Here is a 24,717-nt window from a genome sequence, read left to right as displayed (position 1 = left end):
CCCCCCCACACCTGTCCCTAAGGTCGTCGACCCCCCCACACCTGTCCCTAAGGTCGTCGACCCCCCCACACCTGTCCCTAAGGTCATCACCCCCCCCACCTGTCTCTAAGGTCGTCGACCCCCCCACACCTGTCCCTAAGGTAGTCGACCCCCACACACCTGTCCCTCACCAACCCCAGCTGGTTCCCATGAGCCTCCCCTGCTCCTCCTGGCTCTTCTCTCACTAGCTTCCTCTTTAGGGTAACCCCGAGAGTTTCATTTTGCACCTCAAGGCTGGCCAAGTTGGCCAGGATCCAGCCTACATGGCTGCAGGCAGAAACAGGGGAGCATGGCCGAAGATGTCAATTGGTGATCTGAGGGCTCCTCTCTCTCTGTGCGGTGCCAGGGCTATTCCCACTGGGTGGTCATGGGGCTCCAGATACCCAAAGACCCTCAGGTTTTGTCCTGGGAGACCCTTGGCCCGTGAGCCCTGTGTTTTCTAGGGTCAAGGCCTTTCCACGTTCCCAAGGACAGGAAGCCTTCACAACTGGAAGGGTGAGTTGAGTCCAGGGACTTCTCAAGGCTGTGGTCAGGGAAGCGTGAACAGGTGACACAGCTCCTATATCCTTCCTCGAGAACATGGTGACTCTCTGGGTCACTGTGGTGACCAATAGGCACGAACTCCCTCATGATCCCTTAGGACTACCACCTAAGGTTGAAAGCTTTGCCAAGCAATATTTCCATCTGTTCACCTTAACTGACAGTGCCAGGATGAGCAGCAGGAAAGACATAACGGACGCTGTATCAGTAAGTTGTCACCTCTTGTTTGTGCTCATCAAGAAGCTGGCTGTGGGTTGTCCTGCCTTTCACGTCAGACCCATCTTTGCCTCAGAGGGTCCCCCCAGACCCATTGTCTGAGGAGAGGCTGTGGCCAGGAGGAAAGCCGAGCCAATAGCCCAAGAGTGAAAACACGGCCTTGAGGAGAGAAACCGTCTCTCAGGACTGACTTTTGCTCTTCCTATGACTCAACAGTGAGATGACAGGGACAGGAAGTCAGAAGTTCAGCCAGGGAAAGATCATCCACAGAGATGAATCTTGATTCAAGACCTCAACTGACTGCCTCAACTTACCCACTTGGTTTCTGCTACATGCAGATTTGCATGCCCCCGATTTGATGGTGTCATCTCTATTTTTTATTTGTTATTTTCTTTGGAAGCCTCTTCTAAGGGGGACAGACACTCTGCTCTGGTCAGGACAGTCTCTATTGGGAACTCCAGGTGATCGCCTTAAAGAGACTTCGCAAATCAACTAAGGTTGGCTGTTTTGAGCACCCAGGTTGCTGATGGTTTGTCATCATCTATGTCTGTCTTTTGCTAGTTATTTTTTTTTAACTTGGATTGCCATGTACGTAATAAACTCACTAATTCAAAATGGAAAGTATGATTATCATACAATAGTCTCTGAACCCTACAGAACTCAGGGATGGTCAGCTGAGGGGGCAGAGGAAGCGGGGAACAAGGCACTGGAGGCATGACTCCATTCCATGGCCCCATACAGTATCAACTCTCTTTACAGTCTCCCTAGACAGGACTTTCCCAGCCTAACTCTAGGGAATCTCCCACTTTCTTACCAAGAGATGTCCACTCCAAGTGGACATGGGGTGCCCTGGCCATCTCCTGAAAACAAAAGGTACCCTGCCTCAGGATGGCCTGCAGAAACCTAAGCATAATGGTCCAGAAAGGTCCCAGGCACAGTGAATGGGACAGGTGCCCAGGCCTGTTCTTGTCTCAGGGATCCAGCTCTACTCAGGATACTGAGGTCGGTGGAGCTCAGGTTGAATTTTGACCCTCAGTTTGTGTCCACTTACAGTTAGAATAGCTGGACACACCCAGGATGCTGGGCAAGCAGGAGATATGTCAGGAACTGCCTTCAGGTGCTAGTAGGGGCTGTAGAACAGAGAGGGTCCCGTGCAGAGACTCCCACACTGTACCTAAACAGGAAGGGGGAGGCCCAAGGGAGACTCTTCTCAGGTCCTGGTCCCCAGATGCCGAGGTCCAGCTTGGGTAGCAGAGAAGCCAAGCCTGGCCGAGCCAATGCATCCTTAGGCCTGCTGCCTGACCACTAAAGCACCAGGGTGAATGGCTGGGCTTGCTAGGAGCCTGTTGAGCCCCAGGCTAGACACAGTGGTTGCTCTGCCTTGTTCTGGGGTGAGAGGACCAGCCTAGATGCCCCCATTTAAAGCCTGCATTCTGTTCAGCTCGCATGTCCAGTTGGGGCCTCCACAGCCAAGCCTCTTAATGCAGACCCAGGGAGTCCCATTGCCTCCTGACAGGTGTACAGTGTGAACACAGCTGGTGCTTCAAGACTGCTAGGGAGCCCGGGCTGGAGTCTCCCATGGGGACTCGGAAGGGCGGAGCAGTTGGCACCTGGCCATGGTGCAGGCACCTGGCCATGGTGCAGACACCTGGCCTCTTGCTGTTGAGATGAAGGGTCATGTGGGAAGAACAGCTGGGATTTGTGGGGTGGTGACTTGGGGGTCAAAGGGTGCCTGTTCTCCCAGGATACTGTCTTCGAAGGCTTTGGACAGGGACTGCCAGAGAACAGCACCTTCATTCAGCCCAACCCGGTCCCTCAGATCCCCAGTGCACATGATGCCATGTACAGATGGGTACAGGAAAGTCCCCTCCACACATGCAGCCCAGAAGATGCCTACCACCAGGCTGGAGAGACAGGAGAGCCATGGCCAGGCCTGCTTCCAGGTGGCCCATTCGGAGGAGCAGAACTGGGCTCATTGGGAGGCAATGTCACCATGGGCTGATAAAATCACTGCCATAGTGTGGGCAGGACAGATCAAGGGAGTTCCCAGCTCTCTGAAGGCAGCAAAGGGTATTTGGCAAACTCTAGATGGGTGGGGGACCCAACACAAGACTAAGAGTCTTTCCGCACTCTTGGGGAGGTGCCTGCACCCCACAGTCACCCCTACATAGCATCTTAAGATGACCAGAGCTGGGAGGGGATGTGATTGTCAGGATTCGATTTTCTGCACAGCGATAAAAGCGTGTGGGCCACGGCTGATCCTGACAGAGTGATAAGCACACCCTGTGAAAAGGCCCGAGATGGAAAATCAATGGCACTCTGGCCACTATCCCGAGCAATTAGAGATTAGAGTTGAGGGGGAATTTATGGCAGCAGCCTGAACCGCCAGCTGTGCAGAACCAGAGTTAATCAGGAACATGCTGGCTCCACTCCATGTGATAAAACTAAGAAAAATATACAGAGACTGGAGGGACAGCTCGGCGGCTAAAGGTGCTTGTGCTCGTTCTGACTTTGGCTCTCAGAAATCCATGTTTGATAGCTCACAACCACCTGCAACTCCAGTTCCAGAGGATCTGGCATCTCTGGTCTCCATAACACCTGCACTCACATGCAGCTACCCACATGCATGTGCGTATACCAATACATAATTAAAAATCATAAATCAATCTTCTAAAAGGAAAATGTCAGATATGGTAGAGTACATCTTTAAACCCAGCACTTGGAAGGCAGAGGCAGGGGGATCTCTGTGAGTTTGAGGCCAGTCAGGGCTACATAGTGAGACCCTGGCTTTAAAAGAGAAAGAGCTGGGCCGTGGTGGTGCATGCCTTTAATCCCAGCACTAGGGAGGTAGAGGCAGGTGGATCTCTGTGAGTTCGAGGCCAGCCTGGTCTACAGAGGGAGTTCCAGGACAGGGTCGGTCCAAAGCTATAGAAAAACCCTATCTCAAAAAACAAAGAAAGAAAAAAATGAAGGAAGGAAGGAAGGAAGGAAGGAAGGAAGGAAGGAAGGAAGGAAGGAAGGGTGAGTCAGCCGGTGGTGGTGCATGACTTTAATCCCAGCACTTAGGAGGCAGTGACAGGCAGATCTCTATGAATTTGAGTTCTAGTCTAGTTTACAGATTGAATTCTAGGACAACCAAGGATACACAGAGAAACCTTTTCTTGAAGAAGAAAAAAAAACAAACCCAAACAACACCCCCCCCCATAAAAGAGGAAAGATGGAAGGAAAATATTTCAGGTGCACACATTCCAGCGTTGCTCCCTACCAAGGGAGGTTTGTCTTGTATTTGATTTCCAGCTGAGTGGATTCCCATCAAAACAAAATCCTGAATCATTAGCTGAACTCACACAACATGAAACTTACTAGTTGGTGGCAAACAGTCAAGTAACATTTAACACAGCTTGGGGAGCCTCCACCTCCATTCAGCTCCTCAAGGAATCTGTGCTTATGGGTGGCCACCTAGTCTCCTCCTGTGCCCTAACGATGGCATTCTACTCTTGTCCTTGTGGTTCTGCCCCTCCTGGGCATCTTGAGCAAGTGGAATCACAGGTGTACTTGATGTGCCTCTCACAGAGCATCCCCTCCATTTCCACATCCTCCCCCTTCCTTCTTTCCTTTTTGAGACACAGTCTCTTTCTGTATCTGAGATTGGTCTCAAAATTGTTATTCTCGAGTTTCAAGAGGTGACTTGGGGTTGTTAAGAGGGCTTGTTGTTCTCACATAGGACCTGAGTTCTGTTCCCAAAGCCTGTATCAGGGGCCGCCAATCACATGCAGTTCTAGATGCAGTCCTGATGGCTCATCCTCCCATGTGCCGGAGTTACAGGCTGAGTCACCACGCCTGGCTTGACCATCACATTTCTGGGTTTCTGTCTCGTTGTCACGGGCATCAGAACTTCTTTTGTTTTTATGGCTGAGTAATATTCCAGCACATGGCGAGAACTCACCTGCTCCTATGAGGGTGTTTCTAGCTGCTGTCTATTATGGGCAGTGCTATAACAAATACTGCATAAAAGATCCACTTTTTAACTCTGCAAAAATAGTATTGATGAGAAGGAATAAACAGACTAGAAGGCTTGGAGTTTAATTTTCTGAAAGATAGATAGATAGATAGATAGATAGATAGATAGATAGATAGATAGATAGATAGACAGACAGACAGAGACAAGGCCTCATGTAACCCAGACCAGCCTCGAGCACACTACAGTTGAGGCTGGCTGGCCTTGAGCTCCTGGCTCCCGAGCCTCCTGCTGCCATCACCCAAGTGCTGGGATTATAGGTTTATGCAACCACATGTGGTTTCTACATTACCAAGCCCAAATAGTGGCACAACCCACATGTCTGCCAAGCATGAAGCATGCCCCAGTGCAATAAAGTACTATCCAGGATGTGCTGACACCTGTCAGGACCCAGAGATGAGCCTTGGGGACATCACGCTGTGTGATAAACCGATGATAGGACAAATGCTGCACCACGGCATGTACACAAGGCTTTTGGCAAAGTGTGGTCCACTCACACCAAGCACATGATGTCACTGGGGGCCGTGGGAGGGAGCACAGCTGGGTGGGCAGGAGGAGCACCCCGACTTGTTCCAAGAGACCTAGTATAAACTACTCAGGACTGGGTTAGAAGTGAGGACACAGACTTCTGAGGTAATAGGCCTTGACATTATCTCCTTCAGGCCTCATGGGAGGGAGGAGAAATGGGCGAGATGGACAGGTGTCCTCTCCTGTGACCAGAGCGAAGGGACAGGTATCTCCAGCTCGCCTGCCCATTCTCAACCTTCCCACTGGCCTGCACTCACTCTGGATAGCGATGGACCCATCCACAGCTTTCAGCGGTGCCTGACTATGGAGAGAGCAGGGAAGGAGGAAGGGTAGAGGCCCTTGTCCCTGGCTGTTTCTGCATGGGGCCTCTCTCTTGTATTCTCTTCTGATCTGATGATGCTGCCCCTCCCTCCGTCACGGCTTATACGAGCGCCCATTGTTTCCAGGTAAGCACTAAGTGTCCTTCCACCAAACCTCCCTGTTGCCACTCGCATGGAGAGGCCCCGTTCTCCATGACAGAGGACAGGATCCCAGGAAACACAGAAAGCAGGCCCTAAAGGGTGAGGAGCGGGAGAGACTGAATGAACATCCCCACCCAAGCTCTCTCTTGCTATCTTCAGTCTCTCCTACTTAGTAGGAAGCAATGGTGTCCCTAAGTACCTGGGCCAGTGGCAGCCTGCCATCTTTACTTATCCATCTGTGCTTCCCTAGGACACCTGAAAGTGGTGGCTGATGGGAACAATATTCTTTACTCTCAGAATCTGCCACGGGATCCCTGACATTACTCCTGCTGCTGGGGGTGAGGGGGCCGAAAGGAGTGGCCCCACTATGGCTCTACTGAGGGGACTGCCTCTCTGCCCCCACATGTCCAGGCTGCACCCCACCCTGCCAGGCAAACAGACATCTCCTGTCCCCTCCCCATCCTCAGCCCTGCCCCACAGGCCAGATTTCCTGGGCAAGGTCACTCAGTCGCTGGAACCCAGTGTCCCATAAAACCCACTGATGCAGACAGAGCCATAAAGTAGATCAGCAGACCGCCACGGCGGCCCCAGGATGTTTGCTTTGGGTTACCCCTGCAATTCTCCGGGACTGCAGTGGAGGACATCCCAGTACTTACGTTGTCCAGGACTCATGGCTCTCCTGGACACCCATCAGGCCTTTAATATAGGTGCGTTTGTGGTGTCCAGGGCTTTGTCTCCCCTGCCCCTCCATGTCGGCTAAGTTTGGACCTCCCAGAATAGTCCACACCGCTCTCAATCCCAGGTCTCGCCCTCAGAGTTCCCTAATCAGGAACCAGTCTGGGGTTCCCCGGCTCTTGCCAGGGAGGTTGTGTTAGCCTCTCAGCACCTTGGGAGCCTCATCTCAGTCCCCCATCTTGCTCAGCCCACCTCCTACCCCATCCCAGCACCTGCGCACTATCCACACCCTAGCTCTCCCCTCTCTGGTTGGCATCTCATCCTACTTGCTGGTGACCCATGATGAGACCTTTGAGGCAGAGTTGGGGACTGCACCTATCCTCTTTCCTGCCCCAACTTGTCCCTGACAAGCCGCCCATTCTGACAGGAGGGTGCATTTGCCTGTGCTCCTCTGAGACTTCACACATTTGGTTTTCTCTGTCAGAACACTCTTCCAGCCTAGCTTAGGGAAGCAGAGGAACTGACTGATGCCTGCCGTGGGGTCAGTACGGCCAGATCCACCATCTGGACTGGAAAGTGGCATCATATACCAGTAGTTTGGATCTGGGGGCAGGGACAGTATGCACTTGACCATCACGTGGCCGGTGGAATGGCTAAAGGTCACAAGAGTACAGTACGGCCAGACTGCAGCCCTGTTGGGGTGTGAGCCTGGATGGATTGGGGTTAAAGGGAATAGGCACCCTGGTGCTGGGCCTGGATACTGCTACTACTATATGGGGCCTCAGGCTGGCGAGAAAAGGAACAGGGTGCCCAGAGGTGTAGGGGAAGCTTCTAGAACCAAGGATAGTCTAAGAAGCACCCTCCATTCATTTCTATGTCCAAGTCCATGGGGCGTGTTTGTGCCTCGCTCCCTGCAAGAGGGTGCTGGCTACCTGCCATGTCTGTACCTTTAAGAGCACTTTTGTCCGGTCAGGAACCCCCTTTATCAAAACTGTCGGCAGAGACCTGAGCCCTCTGCTCACTCTCCTGGGCCATTTGGTATGGTTGCCCTTTGCAACCCAATCCTAAGAGAAGGCCCAATGGTGGGCAGAGGCTAGGGGGTAAAGTGGCCTCAGTTTCCTCTGGAAACACCCCTCTTTGGGATGCTGACATTGGTGGGTGGGGTGGGTTTTGCCACCAGTTCCTGAGAACTGGGTCCAGAACCAGTAAATGGAAATGTCCCTGCCCTTCCTCGCCGGAGGTCAGGTCTCTGGGAGCAGATGACATTACAGCTGTGGAGTTCTCTGCTTTGAACTGAATTCACTTGGCTCCATGGACAATATTTGCTTTGGGAAGGAATTAAACACTTTATTTTCTCATTTATTCGGGACAGGCTGTAAGACACAAGAGCCCTCATTATGAGGGATGAGCTTCCAGGCTCGGCATCTGTCTAGGGAGGGGTCACGTTCTCAGATGTGACCCAGCATCCCACAGTCTTTCTCTGGCCAGTCTTGCTGGCCTGGCCTCTGCACCCTACTAGGGAGCCAAGCACTGCCAGGCAGGGCTGCCCAGAGCAGGGAAATAATACGATTACTTCTTTCTCCAGCTTCAGAAAGGCCCAAGGGCACCCTGGGGACCCCGGGGGTTCTTTGAGCACATTCTGGGTCTGAGTGGAGAAGCTGCTGGAGGGGGCTGAGGGGGATCACAGGTTCCCCAGGGACTTGGCCCTCTTTGGCCCTGGCATTTGCACTATCTCACACGGTAGGGCTTTCCAGACTGTGCTGTTTGCACTGGGAACAGTTCCTGCCTGCTACCTGCTCACCCTACCCCCTCTCCAAGAACAGAGAGAGCCCCAGCATTTTGCCTTAAGGAGAAAGAGGATTGTGAAGTCCCTGTGTGTCCTCAGTCTCTGAGCCTCAAGGAAGCCTCTGCAGAGTCTTTCCCTGGGGCCACCCTTTCTGGGCCACGCTGAATAGACAGAGTCCTGGTGAGTCTATTCCTCTTCCTGGTCTTCACCATGTGTCTGCCCTGCACAGGCCTCACTTTCCTCATGCTGGAGAAATGGCGGAAAGGCCAGAGTAGTGCCCTAGGGTTTTACTTCCTCTGTCCCCGGATCAGTGCAGCTTTGCTTCAACTGTCCTCAAAGTGCATGCAGCTGCAAGATCGTAGAGGCCTAGAAGCTCTGTAAGCGGAGGCTGGGGGCCCAGCACACATGGGTACCTTTCAATTGGCTTCCATGCTGGCCAGAAGGTGGATGGAGCAGAGGCTGAGGGCCAGCTGGCCAGTATGGCTTCAGGGAGGGCAGTCTCTGGCATGAACCAACAGTTTGCACGAGCGTCTCCAGGCTTCCTCCCGGAAAGCTGCTTCTTGGCCTGAGAGGCTGACAATCGTGCCACACTGGAGGTGAAGGGGCCTGAATATTTCCAGAGGGCAAATCCAGCCCTTTCTCCCTGCCAAGCCCATCTCAGGACCTCCAAACTCTCAGACCCTGGCCTGGCAGAACATTTTGGTGAAAGCGAGGGTCAGTCACCACAGGGCACCAGCTATGCTGACTACCCATGGCTTAGCCCCAGGCAGCTGTCTTCACACTGCTACCAAGAAGAATCCAACTTGCAGACCTGGGGATAAGAGCATCTCAGCCCCTCACATCCCAGAAGACAACTTCAGAGAGGCCTGGCTGGACCTGGGTGCTGCTGGGGCACTCACAGCCTGCTGGTTTGCATGAGCCCATTGGCCTCGCCGCTGCGTGTGGGCAATGTGGCCTGCGGCTGCCCACTCTTCTCTGGCCGCGGCTCTATGGCATCTGCATCCTCCATACCATATCCTCTACGTAGACACAGAACCTTCCGGAAGCTCTGGCGGAAGTTATCGGAGAGAAAACCATAGAGCAGGGGGTTGGCACAGCTGTTGGCATAAGACAGGACCACCACAAAGAAGTAGAGGCCAGCAGAGGTGGGTTCCTCTGGCAGCGTGAAGGCCAGGTTGACGATGTTGACAATGAAGAAAGGCAGCCAGCAGCCCACGAACACCAGCACCACCACCACCACCATGCGAGTCACCTTGCGCTCTGAGCGCCGTCGCCGGGAGGAGCCCACGCGCACACCTGCCGCCTTCACCTTCACCACGATGAGCAGGTAGCACAAACAGATGACCAGCAGGGGCCCAAAGAAGCCCAGCACAGACGTGTAGGTGATGAAGGCTGCACGCCACAGTTGCACAGGCTCCGGCCAGCTCAGGTTGCAGGTGCCCCAGCCCTCCTGGACGTCGGCGAAGACCAAGAGTGGCAGAGACATGAGCAGTGAGAAGACCCAGACAGCAGCGCTGGCCAGCTTGGCTACCCGTGGGCGACGCCACCGACCTGAGCGGAGAGGGTGGACCACAGCCAGGTAGCGATCAACACTCATGACCATCAGGCAGAAGATACTGGTGAACTGGTTGATGCCATCCAGCGTCATGACCAGGCGGCACAGGAAGGGGCCGAAAGGCCAGTAGGAGACGGCATTCTGCGTAGCCAGGAAGGGAAGCCCCAACATAAACAAGACATCAGCTACAGCCAGGTTCAGTATGTACACATTAGTAACCGTCTTCATCTTGGCATGCCGCAGCACCACATAGATGACCAGTGTATTTCCACCCAGCCCCACCGTGCACACCAGCAGGTAGAGAACGGGCACCAGTACTGCCTGGGCTCCTATCGATGACACTGGGCTCACCAGTGACCAGTTGTGGTTACCACTGGAAGCAGCTGAGGCATTCCAGCTGGGTGTAGAAGCTTGAAAGAGGGGCTCCATGCTGCCGGCTTCAGGCTAGGTACCAGCCCACGTGTGTCTCTGCAAGAGAAGAGGGTGTCATGAGTGGACACATTCGGGCATTCCTTCCTCCAGCCACCCCCAGTCCGGCTGCCCGACCGTAGTGGGTAAACACCATTAATCATGCTCGACTTGGCTGGGAATCGCATTAAGCAAATTGTTTGGAAAACAAGCTGGAGAGAAAGAAGAAGCCACGAGAGGATGGGTGGCTCCACGAGCCAAGGTGGGCGTTACCTGTCAATACTTATACTACAGTGACTGGCCTAGGATGTGCACGCAACCCATGACTCCTCTGGCTTGGTCTGATGTCCAGCACCCTCTCTCCAAAACCTCTCAGAGCCTTGGAGGGCAGTATTTCAGGAAGGTGACATAAACTCAGTGGGTATCACCTCCCAGGGGTCCCCAAACTATGAGGAGAAGTGGCTGATAGAACAGGATGGGGAGGCTGAGATGCCATGGCTGCCGTAAGCCAGTCGTACCCAACACATATGGCATCCTAGGCCTGCTCTGCCAGTAAGTCCAAGGTTGGATTCTCTCTGGGGTGGGACTCTCCCCCGACAGGGGATCTTAGGGAATGCTGTCCCCAGTAGGCCGGTTTAAAGCCTCAGCAGGGGGCTGGAGAGATGGCTCAACTGGTTAAGAGCATTGCCTGCTCTTCCATAGGTCCTGAGTTCAATTCCCAGCAACCACATGGTGGCTCACAACCATCTGTAATGAGGTCTGGTGCCCTCTTCTGGCCTGCAGATATACACACAGACAGAATATTGTATACATAATAAATAAATAAATATTAAAAAACAACAACAATAAAGCCCCAGCAGGGCCTGAGACTCTGCAGCAGCGGTGACTCCAGAAGTCCCTGTACTATACAGTGGCTGGCCTGCTTCTCGCCCCCGAGGACACCAGGCTGAAGGTACTGCCTGCCCAGGGCAAAGGTCTGTCTCTTGCTTAGCAATGGCAGAACAGATATCCTTAAGTCCAGGCTTAGTGCTCGCTATGGGATAGAAAGGTGCCTAGTGCAAACACACAGAACAGACATAACAGCTCAGCCAACAGGAACACACCAGGCTGTGGGCACAGCACAGGAGGGGGTCTACAGCCCAGCACATGGCAGAGCCAGGTGAACTAAGGCCCGGGAAGCAGAGGGAGGACACAGAGGCAGTGCATGGGCTTTGTGGAGAAAGCGGAGAGGCAGGTGTGGGCGGACAGTGCCTGACAGATGAGTGGCAGGTGCATTTGTGTTTGTGTTTGAAGTCTTTCATAAAAGCAAGATGCCCAAGAAGAAATAAACATCTCCGTTGCTGGGCAAGAAGGAGATGGGCAGGATTGGTGCCCATGGTTGAAGTACTAGGAGGACACAGGCCAGGGACAGGCCATAGCAAGGCAGGAGCCCTGGCCTGAGCCAGGCTGTCCACTAGCTATGCTGTCCTCAGAGATCTGGGTCTGCTCAGCTGATCTGTAGTGGCCTAGGCCAGAGCAGACATGGGACACTTTCGCAGCTGTCAGGGAAGGACCTAGTCCAGGGGTGCGGGACCTAGCAGAGGCAACTGCAATCTGAAGAATAAGGAAAGGCAGGCCAGGGTGTGGGGATCCAAGAGAGAACCGCAGCCGCAACAAGGAAATAAAAATGTTCCTCCCCACAGGCCAACTCACCAAAGTCCCAAGTTCTCAAGGCTCAAAGATGCTAAGGAATATGACCTGGAAGACCAAGACAGAGGGGACCAGCAGTGGATTCACCTGGAAAAGCTAAAATAAAATAAGATGATTTAATGATTTAACTAGTATGCCCGGAACATGTTTCAGTTAAGTGTAAGATCTTTGAGTACAGTATGGATAAAACATTATAAGGAATAATGAGTAAATGGAGCAGGTCCCCTACTTGGAAGCCACAGAACATGAAAAACACAGCCATTTCATGCCAGGAAAGGCGGCCCATCTGTTAAGAGTCGAGGCTGTTCTTGCAGAGGACCCAGATTTGATTCCTGCATTTATGCTGGGCAGCTCACAACTGCTTGTAACTCCAGCTCCAGGGGGATCTGATACCTCTGGCCTCTGGTAATCTGCACTGACAACCCCCACACAGACACACATAATTTAAAATAAAACAAACCTTTAAAATACGAAAAATACAGTCATTTAAATAAACAGCAACTTCAAAAAAAAGACTAATTTTAATGTAGATAGTGTTGAGGAGAGAATTGGTGAAATAGAAGACACTAAGGGATACTGAGAAGACACATACATGAAAGCAACAGGAAGGCCAAGCAGGGGCCACAGGACAAGAGGGAAGGATGAGACTTCTTGGTTAATCATGTCTCCAGTAGGATTAAGTCACAATACAGCAGCGTCATCACAGAGCCGCAGAAAATCCCAAAGAATATCGGTAGGGACACCACATGGAAACACCACAGACAGTGACTACGACGATACTATTCCATCAGCAAAGCTAAAGCAAGAGGTACACGACAAACTTTATTTAATAACAAAGGCCAAGGGTAGGGCTGGGAATGGAGAGTGATTGCCTAGCATGCACGATCACCTGGGTTCAGTTCCTAGCAATGCATAAACCAGATGTGCTAGCACAGGTTTGTGAATCCAGCCCTTGAAAGGTGTCAAGGCAGAGGATTAGAAGCTCAAGGCCATTCCTGTCCTGATTAGATACTAAGTTTGAGGCCAGTCCGTGATGTATGAGACCTGGTATTGAGAAAGGAGAAAGACTGAAGAAATGGCTTAGTGTTTGAGAGTACTGGCTGCTCTTTCAGGGGAGCCCAGGTTCAATTCCCAGCACCCACATGACAGTTTACAGCCATCTATAACCCCAGTCCCAGAGATCTGAGGTCCTCTTCTGGTCTCTGCACACACAGCACTGCATGCATATGGTACATAAACATATATGAAGGCAAAATACCCATATACATATAAATAAATAGCTTTAAAAGACAATGTTAGGTGCGAGATGGCTGTAGCTAAGTAAATGATGGAGTTCTTCTGTTGGCATTGAACCCCTGGTCTAGAAGGGTGTCCCTGGATTGGGGACAAGAATGGTTTCAGCTGGGCCCCATATCACACATAGCTTCGGCGGGAAACCAAGACATTCAGACAGGAGCTTCCTTGGAGTCCCTAGTTGGAACTGCTGATTGGCTCACAGGGGCTGGTCTCAGGAAGTATCTATATGATATGTCTAAAGTGATGCTCACCGATGGGTCCCATGGACTCCTGTAGAGAACTGTCCTGTAAAGGACCATGGTTCAGCCAGGAGTCACGAAATGTTATTTCACATGGCCAACACACATAGACCTGCTGCAGAGGCCCGTGGGTCACCTCTCCCCAAAAGACTAAGCAAAGGACCTAAAAAGGGCTGGATGTGGGTGATAGACCAACCCCTGAAGATGAGCTCTCCGCTACTGGGGAAAGTGCTGAGAGGTTCCGGGGATCTCTAACAGGCTCTGACTTGGGATAGCGGCTCTTGAACACATTCTGACCTAAAGTCTAGCTCTCATTTTCCCTGGGCTTCTGAGGTTTCTCTCTGGCCCATCCCTCCTCACTGTTGCCTAGAGCCCAGGAGTGGCTTAGCAGGCCACCAGTCCTTGCCATCTATGCAAACGCTGCAACTCCAGACCAGCCTTGGAGCTACAAAGAACAAAATGGGCCCTAGAGCTGTGCCAGCCTCGTAGAATATGATTCTGCAAGAACCGTTTTTAAAAGAGCAATTTTCTTATTCACTAAAAGTACATGTTCACGGGAAAATTGCCCCTCAGGCCATCTCGACTGTGGGAGGGAGGAGCAAAGGAGGGGGTTATGCATCCAGAGTCCAGCTAAAGACCTGCTTAGACAAGCCCACCCTCCAGTGCCATCTCCCCCAGCAGGTCCTAACCCCTACCCCAATACCTGCCTTGTGATCTTGGGGACCTTGGTGCTTCCCTGAGCCCAGGCTTCAGGTGTAAGCAAGCCCATACACATGAAGAGTTGCCCGAAGGATGAAATGGCCGGGCCCTGACTCATCTGGAGATGGAAGTGTCAAGTCACCCGTGCTGTATGCTTCTGCCCTCCACCCGCTTTGCTGGGGGGGGGGGCTGGAGTCCGACATCCACACCCCACCCCTACCCACAGTCATTAGCGACACCTCTTCTCCTGTCTTTCCCCAGATACATACACTCCACCTCTGAACGCTTCTGGAGGCTGCTTGGGCCAGGGCAGGGGGAAAGTGAGGCAGGTTTAGGACCAGCCAGGAGGCAAGGAGAGAATCGCACGATCTGGCGAAGTAGCTCAGGTGGGTCTCCCTGCCCTGAAGGCGGTTACTTCCGTCTACAATCCATTTCTTCATAAATCTGGGCCTTTCCTTTACTTTATGGGGAGCCAATGCCAGCTTACGATCGGTTATTAGTGCTGCCAGAGACTCCAGTGTATCCCACCTGACCCTGCGACGCGTTGTGTTGCCGAGCAACAGTTCCCATGTCTGACTTTGGGCACCTGGGTTCTGGCCCTCATCACCCTAAGTCACACAGGGGTGGTATGGAGGGAAGGGCCCTACACATGAAGGAAAGTTCCAGGACGTTCTCGGTCCTACAGAGGGGCGGGATGGCTGGGAGACCGGTAACCAGACTCCCTCCTCCACGCAAACAATCGCAGGGACCCCAGATCCCATAGGGCGTCCATGCGTGTCAGGCCACAGCCCCATGGCTGGCCCCACCATGCCCGCCAACTAGCAGATCCAAATGCGCAAGCCACTGCTTCTCCCGACCGTTCTCCACCCCCCGGAGTCCAGCTGCAGACCTCCTAGCCTAGCCTGCCCCCTCTACGTCTTCCCACTTTCCCTCCCAGCCCGCGGCTCCTGAGACCTCAAATTTTGTTCAGTCCGCAACCCTCCCTGGCACTGGGTGCGCGCGCCATGGAGTGGTCGGACCCGAGGATGCATGAGCAGAGGGAGACATCTGGGTCCCTTGTGGTTTCTGACCTGACCCAGGCACACGGGGCGGCCGCCGGGTCTCCGAGGCCGGCGGAGTGAAAAGGCAGAGGAATGCAGCTCCGAGGTTGGGGAGAGGACGCCAGAGGAACTGGGGCAGAGGCAGGTCAGCCCCCCAGATGTCCAGGAAAGCTTGAGGATCCTGTGCGTCGCAGGCAGGGTCCAAATGGCGGGACCCCAGGCCCGGGCTGTTTGCAGACAGCGAGAGGAAGCGACAGACCTGTGCGGGACTGGGTGCCCACACCGGAGACAGCGGGCACTGCGCGACAAGGCAGCGCCCTCGGGCTCCAAGAGCAGAGTGCTCACTCGAGGTAGGAGGTCGGCGCCCGCCCTCAGGCTAGCGAGAGGGAGAGGTGGAGGAGGTGGAAGGGGCGGGGCGAGGCAGGGCGGGGCGAGCGCCTTGGGTGGGGTGGGGAGGCTGGGTAAGGAGGGGCGAGCTCCCGTGGGCACGGCGAGAAAGGGGGTTTTCCAGAGGAGTCGGGGGTCTGGGCAGTACAGTCAGGTTGTCTGGGTGGGACTCTTGTCTATGCAACCTCATCTTCCTAGCTCCCTGTATGCCCCAAGTCGCATATGTCTATTCGTCTTCGTCTCCGAAACCTTTTCCCAGCCCTAGTATGGTTGTCAGTGACTTAGACCACGCCCCTCTTTCCAACAACTTCTTTGGGCTGTGACTGAAAGCAGTCCCTCTAGTGCCTGGAGAGTCTGAGAAGAATCCTGCTGAGAGAAGTCTGGTGGCCTACAGAGATGTCCCAGGTGAAGTTCAAAGAGTGGAGTGGAGGCAGTGGGAATCTCCAATTCAGAGTGCAAGCGAGCACCTGGGGTTCTCTGACCTTGCAGGACTGATGAGTGTGTGTGTGTTCTACCAGGCACTTCCTGGGTCTTGGGATGCTGCTCACTGAGGAGTTGCTGACTCTAAGAGCTGAGGGCCTCATTTAGACACAGAGGTTGCCCCAGCAGCTCCCTGCCCTTGGAGCCTGCTTGCAGCTCTTTAACCTGAGCTGACATCCTGCAGTCCCACCAGGAACAGCTGAGATGACATACATCCATATGACATCGGGACCTGGCCAAAGGAAGTGGGGGTCAGCCACACACTGCTTGTCCCCAAGAGGAGGTTCTTCAGCCGATCTGGTAGACGGTGCCTGGTCTTTCTCAATTTTCCTGTACTTCTACATTTTCTTCAAGAAACTTGAATTAGGTTTGCAATGGAGAGAACCCAACCGCATTGCGATTGCCCATGCTCCAGCTCCTCCCCAGCCAGACTTGGACGCCATGTTTAGGATGATTTCAACCTTTCCCCTAATCCCGGGCTCCATTTCGCCAGTGACTGTCCGCTTTCTAAGAAGGCTGCACAAATCCTGCCATAAAGACACCTCCACTGTTCTGCAACCTGAGGGGTCTCCTCTCTGACCAGGAATGGCGGCTGCTAGTTCACTGCCTCCAGCAGCTGACAGGATGCTTGGCATTCTACAGGGCACATCAAGACAGATTGAACTATCCTGGATACTCGGGTGGGGGTGGGGGTTTTGCCAGAAACGGGCACGACGTGAGTGGGGCACCAGATGCTCTGATGCTGTATGGGAGGCTTTCTGGTGACTGCGTGGGTTGAAGAGACTGGCTGGGTCTGGTGGAATGTCCAGAGCCCTCTGGCTGGAGAAGAAATCTAGGAACTGCAGGCCTTCAGAACCCTCTCTGAGTTTAGGAAGGAGACCATTTCTGAGTGTTCCCTGTGAGGCAGACACTCCCGGGGACAAAAACAGAACCTGCCTTGCCAATTCACTGTGTAGCAGAGAGGTCATAATCAATGACAACAACGACAAGAAAGTTCATATAGAAAGTTCTCGGGACTGGAGAGGTGGCTCGGCAGTTAAGAACACTGGCTACAGGACCAGGATTCAATTCCCAGCACCTACATGGTAGCTCAAAATGGTCTGTAACTCCAGTTTCAGGGAATTTGATGTCCTCTTCTGACCTCTGTAGGCAGCAGGCACAGACACACACTCAGGCACAACACCCATACACATACATAAAATCATAAAACATCAGACATTTTCGGATTGTGCTAAAGACAAGCAGGAGGTCAGCGCCCACCTCTCCACAGTGCAATGTGGGCACAGTGAGGAAGAGCTTTCGGTAGGACCCAGCAGGTGAGAAGGCCCCCCCAGGGCAGAGAGAAGCTCTGTGGCTGAGTGAGCCACACACAGACACTGGTCCCAGTGTGGCTCCTTGTCCAGTGTCACAATTCTGGCTCTCCTGCATTCCAGCCATTGTCCCCACTCTCTTGCTCCTGTCACCAGCCCTCTCACTCATCCATATGTGACCATGTCCAAGATTGGGAGATGGACAACAAGCCAGTAGGGCCTGGCCGGAGACCAGCAGAGACCTCAAGAGGCCGTTTCAAGGTAGCACATCTGATCGCTGCTCACCTGGCCTGGGCTCCTCCAACTGGGACACCAGAGACAGGCAGTGAGCCCTGCTCCATAGCCCATTTTTCCCCCAACCAGGATCTCTAACAGGATCCCACTTAGGCTGATCTCCACCTGACTACACCCCCTACTCTATCCTCAGTAGAGTGTGTCCAGCAGGCAGGCAGTATCCAGGCAGCTTGCTGGTTTCTGAGCTCGCAAAGACTGAGGCTACCCTCAATCAAAACTCCAGCTAACACTCCCTCATGGCCTTGCTTGGCCACAATAGGGTTGGTTCCCACTAAGAGCATTTTCCTGTTATGGGACATGGGGTGATGGGTGAAAGGAGCTGGCTTCTGGCTGCCATTTGAACCAGAGGTGCTGTTGACTGAGCACAGGGTGGCCTTTAGCCTTAGAGTCACCTTTGGGCTGGCACCAGTGGAGCACAGGCCGGGCCAGAGCTGAGCTCCCTCTCAGAGTCTCCTTATAGGATGTGGTATCAAGACATCGTCAGCAAAGGGATCTGGCTTGAGAGTTGAGGTTTTTTTCAGTTCTGCTGTGTCTGCCATACACAAAGAGCTTTTGTGCCTCTTGGTCCCCACTAATCCCAGGGGCTGGTTCCCAGATCTGTCCGCTGGCTCTTCTCTGAGTGATGTTTTTGTCCCTTGGCTGTCTGGCCTTGGCCAGCACTCTAGAGAGCTTCCTGTGCAGGTGCTAGTGACCGTCACCTTCCATTCCATGGGCCAGGCCAGGCATGGGAAGCAGGCAGGCAGGAGGGACTCCATGAGTAAGATCGGAGAACCAATCAGCCTTCCTCTGCAATGATGCCAACTCCAGCACACACTGTTTGGTTCTCTGCCATCGGTACCCAGTAAAGAGAGGGGAGATTTGGGGTCTTTAGGCACCATGAGAACTCCCCTTGCCTAGTAATGCCCTTGCCCTGCCTCTTTACTATGCTGCTGGAGAAACTGGGACCTTGTGGTAGGGACAAGTCAGTCAAGGGAGCACTTTGGATTGACTATCCTAAGGTTCTCAGTCACTGGGCAGCCCCAGGACTCCTGGGCCTCCAGGCTGCAGGCAAAAAAGTTTGAATGACATCACAAGTCTCAAAGACCCCTGCCATCCACTCCTCACGTCTTGTGGAGAAACTCTGTCTACCTTTCCAGGCTGGGTTCTGGGTTCTGGAGGCTGGGCCAGAGCTCCTGCATCTGCTTCTTCATCCTAGTCCCCCCTCTCGAGACGCTGGGTCTCCCCTGTGCTGCACACTACAGCTCTCAGGAAAGTGGCACTCCAGCTACCGCCATCTGCTTCCTCCGCCCCCAGTCTCCCCGCCTCAGCCCCGATGCCACCCCCACCACTGTAAGTCAGATCAGAGCACTGTCTCTTCCCACTTCCCCAGCAAGGCTCTGGGATTCCACTATCAGGAGTTGCTGATGGCACTGAAAATGACACAGCCCTTGTTCAGGAAGGATGCTGCCTCTGTCTAGGCCCTCCAGGAATCCGTGATAACAGATAGGTGGTCTGGTTGCTGGAGGGCTGCTTCTGCCTTCTTGATGACCTCTGCTCTGGCCACTCTGCCAAGGAGGATCAAACAAGGTGAGGCCCGCTTGGGAACACAGTAGGGAGGTCCAGCCCAGGGGGAGGATTAGCAGCTGCCTGGAGCCATGGCAACAGGACAGTGGCCTCATTGGTCTCCCCAGAGATGGTCTCAAGACCTCTACCCCATCTGAGACCCACACCTATGACACCTTGTCGGAGGTTCTCAGTGGTTGCCAAGTACAGAGCCCTTCGTCTCAGCCTCTGACCAGAAAAGACCTGGCATCTACGAAGCTATGTGGTTATTTAAGAGCAATGGAGGCCGACTCCAGCCAGCCACTCTGTTTCTTTTGCTCTGATTGCCAAACCTCAACTCAGCTGTACCCCGTGCCCAATGCACCAACTTCCTTCTCAAGTGAATCCCTTGCTAGCATCAGTGGGCCTTCTTTTGGGAAGACCCCAGCAGCCCGACCCTGTCCTGGCTTCTCTACTTATGTTTAGGGGTCTAGAACGCAGCAGTAGTCCACTGGCCAGCCCACTTCCTGGCATCTGCAGCTGGAGCAGGCACTGGGGCCCTTGTAGGGGGGAGAAGATCAGCTTCCTGTGGGGCCAGCACAGTGGGTTGCCGCCCACTCAGCCTCTGGGACATTGCCTGCCAGGCTCCCAGCAGGAGCTCATGATCACATGGGTGCCACAGTGAACTGTCTCAGCAGGGCTGTGAGAACGTCTCCGTAAGAGAATGTGGGTGAGTCACCAAGTGTGGAGGGCATCATAGTCTGCAGATTCTAGCGGGGGACTGGTCATGGATGGTGTCTACGAAGGCACATGAGAGAGGTCTAGACAGACGAAGCAGGGCGTGATGCCCACCCAGGGACTAGATAGACAAAGTGGAGCCCTGTACCTGGAAACCTATAGCCAGGAAGGGACAGCTAATCCCCGCCTGGCTGGGGCCTCAGGCTCCAGTGCATGCCCCTTCCCTCTGTTAAAATCCAGCTTCCCAGGCCACTGGCCTTCAAACAGGAGGTAGGGGTAAGTCGCCAGGATGAAATGGTTCTGTCCCGTCCACACCTTTTGAAGAGGTACCACTCAGACTCCTCCCCACTCTTGCCTGCCTGTCCGTCTTCTCTCCCCAGGTCCCATTTGCCGAGTCTTGGACTTAAGGACCAGAAAGGGGCCACTGGGAGGGGGGGGGAGAAGTCCCCACCAGGTGACGTTGGGGGGACCCCTGTGCAGGCTATGAAGCAATAGTATGCCACCCCAGCCTCTCTGACAACTGCTGCCCAGGGAAGGGCCTGGGTTGACCCTGGTGGCCTGGCAGACATCCAGACCTGTTTCAGCTAATCTGTCCACCTGCAGTCGGGAAATTGTCCATCAGGGCCTGGCTGTGGCAACCCATTTCCAACCCAGACCACAAACCGCATCTTTGCACATCACACAGAGATCAGCCGTACAGGGGGAACTAGGGAACACCTGAGATTGTTCTGTTACAAGGGTCGTGGTGCAGACAGCATGCCACAGAAGGCCGCCCCTCTCTTTATTCTGTTACCCAGGCACGTGGGATCTACTTTCCCCAAAATATGGCATCAGGGCACTGGACCCCACCCCTGACAAGCATATGGCCAGGTTCCTAGTTGAGCTAGTTCATATGGTCAGTTCCCTCTCTAGTGAGGAGGAGTCAAGACCCACTGGCGTAGGTCTACGGCCAAAGGAGTTGACAGTAGCTGTTGTTGATTTTTCTTTTTTTAAAAAGTGGCATGAGAGATAAAAACGCCATGCAACGGAGATCACGTGGAGGGGTTTGTTAAAGGAAAGGGAACATAAAAAGAGGGGAGGGGAGGGGGGACTGGCCTCTGAGGACAGGAGCAGCAGAAGAGGAGAGAGGAGCAGAGATAGGGATGGAGAGAGGGAGCGAGGGAGGGGAGAAGAGAGGAGGGGGAACAGGCAGATAGAGAGACAGAGAAAGAGAGAGACGGGAGGTGGGCAGGGCCCTTTTATAAGGGAACGTAGTGAATGTACACAGGAAGTGCTCTTAGTGGCTGCAGCTGAGGACATACATAGCCTGTCAGAGCCCCAAGGGCAGCCAGTACAAATGCCTGAATACTGACAGTAGCTGCCCAGAGTGAGTAGGAGAGGCTGGTCCACATCTGCAAGCCATGCTTTCTGGGACTATGGTCTTTCTTTGGAGATCTTTGGGGATGTGGCCAGATGTTCTTATGGCTGGGCCAGGTCGTCTATGGCTCTCAGCTTCTCAGGTAGAAGGAAGGGCTGTATCCTCCAGGACAGAGATGTTCTTCACCTCCTCTCTCTGACAGCAGAGCCCTTCGAAGCCTCGCATCTCCTGTTTAAGGCTCATTTAGAGGTCGTCTCATTCAAAGCTTGTTTAACTCACTAATTTACGAGTCCCAGACAGATCAGACGAGCATGTTTCCCTTGATTCGGTCACATCGATCAACTATAAAATCAGTTTTTAAAGGTCTGTTTCACTTACCGGATGCAAGCAGAACGCCGTCTTTTCTAATACATTACAATTCAGCAATCTATCAACGTATTTAATTTCATTTCAGTCTGAAAGTCTAATAGCATCGGGGACAGAATTCCTCATCAGAGAACAAATCATTAACCAAGTCGTGGATGTGCAGAGCACAGTGCTGGCTTTTGGGCTTCACGACCTACAGGGACGGCAGCCCATAGGGACGGCAGCCCATAGGAAGCAAAAGTGAGGCCTTCAGTCTGATGCCCTACCTGACTCATGCCAGGACCAGCTGACCCCAAGTCTACACCCACCTAACCCCTTCTCTTTGATGTAAGTTTTTCCCATTAATTTTACTTATTTATTTTTTTTAACATTTATTTATTATGTATTCAGTGTTCTGCCTGTATGTATGCCTGCAAGCCAGAAGAGGGTGCCAGATCTCATTACAGATGGTTGTGAGTCACCATGTGGTTGCTGGGAATTGAACTCAGGACCTCTGGAAGAGCAGCCAGGGCTCTTAACCACTGAGCCATTGCTCCAGCCCTAATTGCACATTTTTTCTCATATATCATTGTACTTTGCTCCTAATCGCCCCACCACTGTCCTTCCTGACCCTTTTCCCAACTCTTATTCTCTTTCTTCCCCAAAATAGTCCTCTCTCTACTTTCTCTTTTAAAGATTTGTTTTATTTTTTTAAATTGCATGTATGGAGGTGGGTGGGGCCGAGGCTGTACACATGGGTGCAGGTGCTGGAGGAAGCTAGAAGAGGGCGCTGGATCCCCTGGAGCTGGAGCTACAGGAGGCTAGGAGCCAGCTAACGTGGTGCTAGGAACTGAGCTTGGGTCCTCTGCAAGAGCAGAACAGCTCTTAATGGCTGACTCATTTCTCTAGCCCCTCCCTTCTACTTTTATTCTCTCTCTCTCTCTCTCTCTCTCTCTCTCTCTCTCTCTCTCTCTCACACACACACACACACACACACACACACATACACACACACACACACTGAACCCTTGGCTTGTTTTATGCAACATAATAATCTTTAATTCCATCTACTTCGCTACAAATGTTGCAACCTCATTTTTTTATGGCCAAATAGATTCCCCTGTGTCTGTGAACTGCATGTTCTTCATCTGTTGATGGACATCTAGGTTGGCTCTATTTCCCGTATGTTGTGAACACACAGTTCACAGAGCAGTAGTGGACATGGATGTGCAGGGATCCCTGTGCTTTATATGCAGGACATATAAATACCTAGCATGGTTGTTTGAGAAATTTTGTTCCCTAACATGGCCATGCTGACAGGTACTAGGAGTTCAGACTTCAGCTTATCTTCGCAAGTGGGATACAATTCAATCTGCATATAGGCCTCCAAGTCCTGGGGGGTTCCATCTACCTCTGGTCTTGGTGGCCTTTGGTCTACTATGTTCACCAGGGGTCTTCCCTAGGCTTCTGTCTAAGTCCCATATGTCCAGTCCATGCCATGGCCCTCAGATGAAGTGGGACCAATTAGCTGCTTCCAGTAGAGACAGTTACTCTTCTCCTCTGCAGAATGCAGACCCTTCCAGTGCTGTGAAAACTGGCTTGTAGGGGTGGGACTTCCGGACAGAAAGCAGCATGATTTTTCCATGTTCTTTGACTCAAGTGTGTAGTATCTTCAGCAATAGGATCTCACCACTAAGTTCCAGAGAGTAAACAAGAGTAATGGCAGTGGCCTATAATGTTTGGGGGTGTTCTATGGGACCCCACTGGCCAACAGCTCCAAGGGAGGTAACCAGTTTGTCATACTAGACTTTTTATTGGCTCCTGACATGTGTAGGAGAGACATTGCCCCCTTTTATCGAATAACTCCATTTAGCCGGGCGGTGGTGGCGCAAGCCTTTAATCCCAGCACTCTGGAGGCAGAGGCAGGTGGATCTCTGTGAGTTTGAGACCAGCCTGGTCTACAGAGCTAGTTCCAGGACAGGCTCCAAAGTCACAGAGAAACCCTGTCTCGGAAAAAAAAAAAAGAATAACTCCATTTAAACTCTTTCTTTGTGTGTATATGTTTTAGGAAGCTTCTACAGTAGCAGGTTTCTGTATAATGTTTTTAAAAGGCTTTTAGTGTTAGTTGTTCCTCTCTGCACTCCATCCTCTATCCTGTCCTCCCATCTCTCACCCCATTTAATCCTTCCTGTTCTACTGTCTCTTTTCCTCCCTTTATATCATGCATTCTACTGATGTGGGAAGTCCTTCTATATATGTGTTGCTTTTATTGGTTAGTGAATAAAGAAGCTACTTTGGCCTGTGATAGGGCAGAATAGAGCTAGTCAGGAAAACTAAATTGAATGCTGGGAGAAAGTAGGCGGAGTCAGTGAGAAACCATGTAGCCACTGGAGGAGACAGATGCTGGCACTTTGCCTGGTAAGCCACAGCCACGTGGCAATACACAGATTAATAGAAATGGGTTAATTAAAGATATAAGAGCTAGGGGCTGGAGAGATGGCTCAGCAGTTAAGAGCACTGGCTGTTCTTCCAGAGGACCTGAGTTCAATTCCCAGCAACCACATGGTTGCTCACAGCCATCCATAATGCAGTCTGGAGCCTTCTTCTGCCCTGCAGGTAGACATGCAGACAGAACACTGTACATAATAAATAAATAAATTTAAAAAATATATAAAAGCTAACTAGCGATATGCTTAAACTATTGGCCAAGCAGTGTTTTAAATAATATAGTTTCTGTGTAATTATTTTGGGTCTGAGTGGCCAGGAACAAACAAGCAGCCTCCGACTACAGATTGGCAGCCAATGTGACTGGCACCCAACGTGTGCCAGCTAAATCCACATAAAATCTAAGAAAGCTTGGAAAGTAATTCTAGACACACAAGAAAACAAAGTTTAGTCACTTTTTTTTTTCAGATGGGCTCTGTTTGCTGGCAGTGAACAGGGGTGCCATGGCTCCTTTAAGAGAGGTCTTCCTGATTCAGCCATAGCAGCAAAAAAAAAAAAAAGAAAGAAAGAAAGAAAGAAAGAAAGAAAGAAAGAAAGAACAGTTTTGAAACAGCAGCTTCCTGGTTCACACTGCCAGCATGAACTCTGGCT

The 24,717-nt window shown here is 52.4% G+C and overlaps 1 protein-coding gene across 2 annotated transcripts; it reads right to left on the bottom strand.

The window, feature by feature from the left end:
• Positions 1-7,817: 7,817 nt before the first annotated feature.
• On the bottom strand, positions 7,818-15,285 carry Sstr5 (somatostatin receptor 5). 2 transcript variants are annotated; one of them, XM_005349096.3, is made up of 3 exons: positions 15,220-15,285; positions 11,919-12,011; positions 7,818-10,286 (listed from the first exon to the last, which is right to left on the bottom strand). In XM_005349096.3, the coding sequence occupies exon 3, from the start codon at positions 10,245-10,247 to the stop codon at positions 9,159-9,161; it is 1,089 nt and encodes a 362-aa protein (XP_005349153.1). In that variant the 5' UTR covers positions 10,248-10,286; positions 11,919-12,011; positions 15,220-15,285; the 3' UTR covers positions 7,818-9,158. The 2 variants fall into 2 exon arrangements, with proteins under 2 accessions (XP_005349153.1, XP_026636410.1); XM_026780609.1 differs by lacking the exon at positions 11,919-12,011 and having other exon boundaries at positions 15,220-15,273.
• Positions 15,286-24,717: the final 9,432 nt, after the last annotated feature.

Source organism: Microtus ochrogaster, chromosome 7 (assembly GCF_000317375.1).
Source record: "Microtus ochrogaster isolate Prairie Vole_2 chromosome 7, MicOch1.0, whole genome shotgun sequence".
Taxonomy (NCBI): Eukaryota; Metazoa; Chordata; class Mammalia; order Rodentia; family Cricetidae; genus Microtus; species Microtus ochrogaster.
Note: the sequence above shows the minus strand (reverse complement) of the source record. Positions and strands in the feature narration are given on the sequence as shown.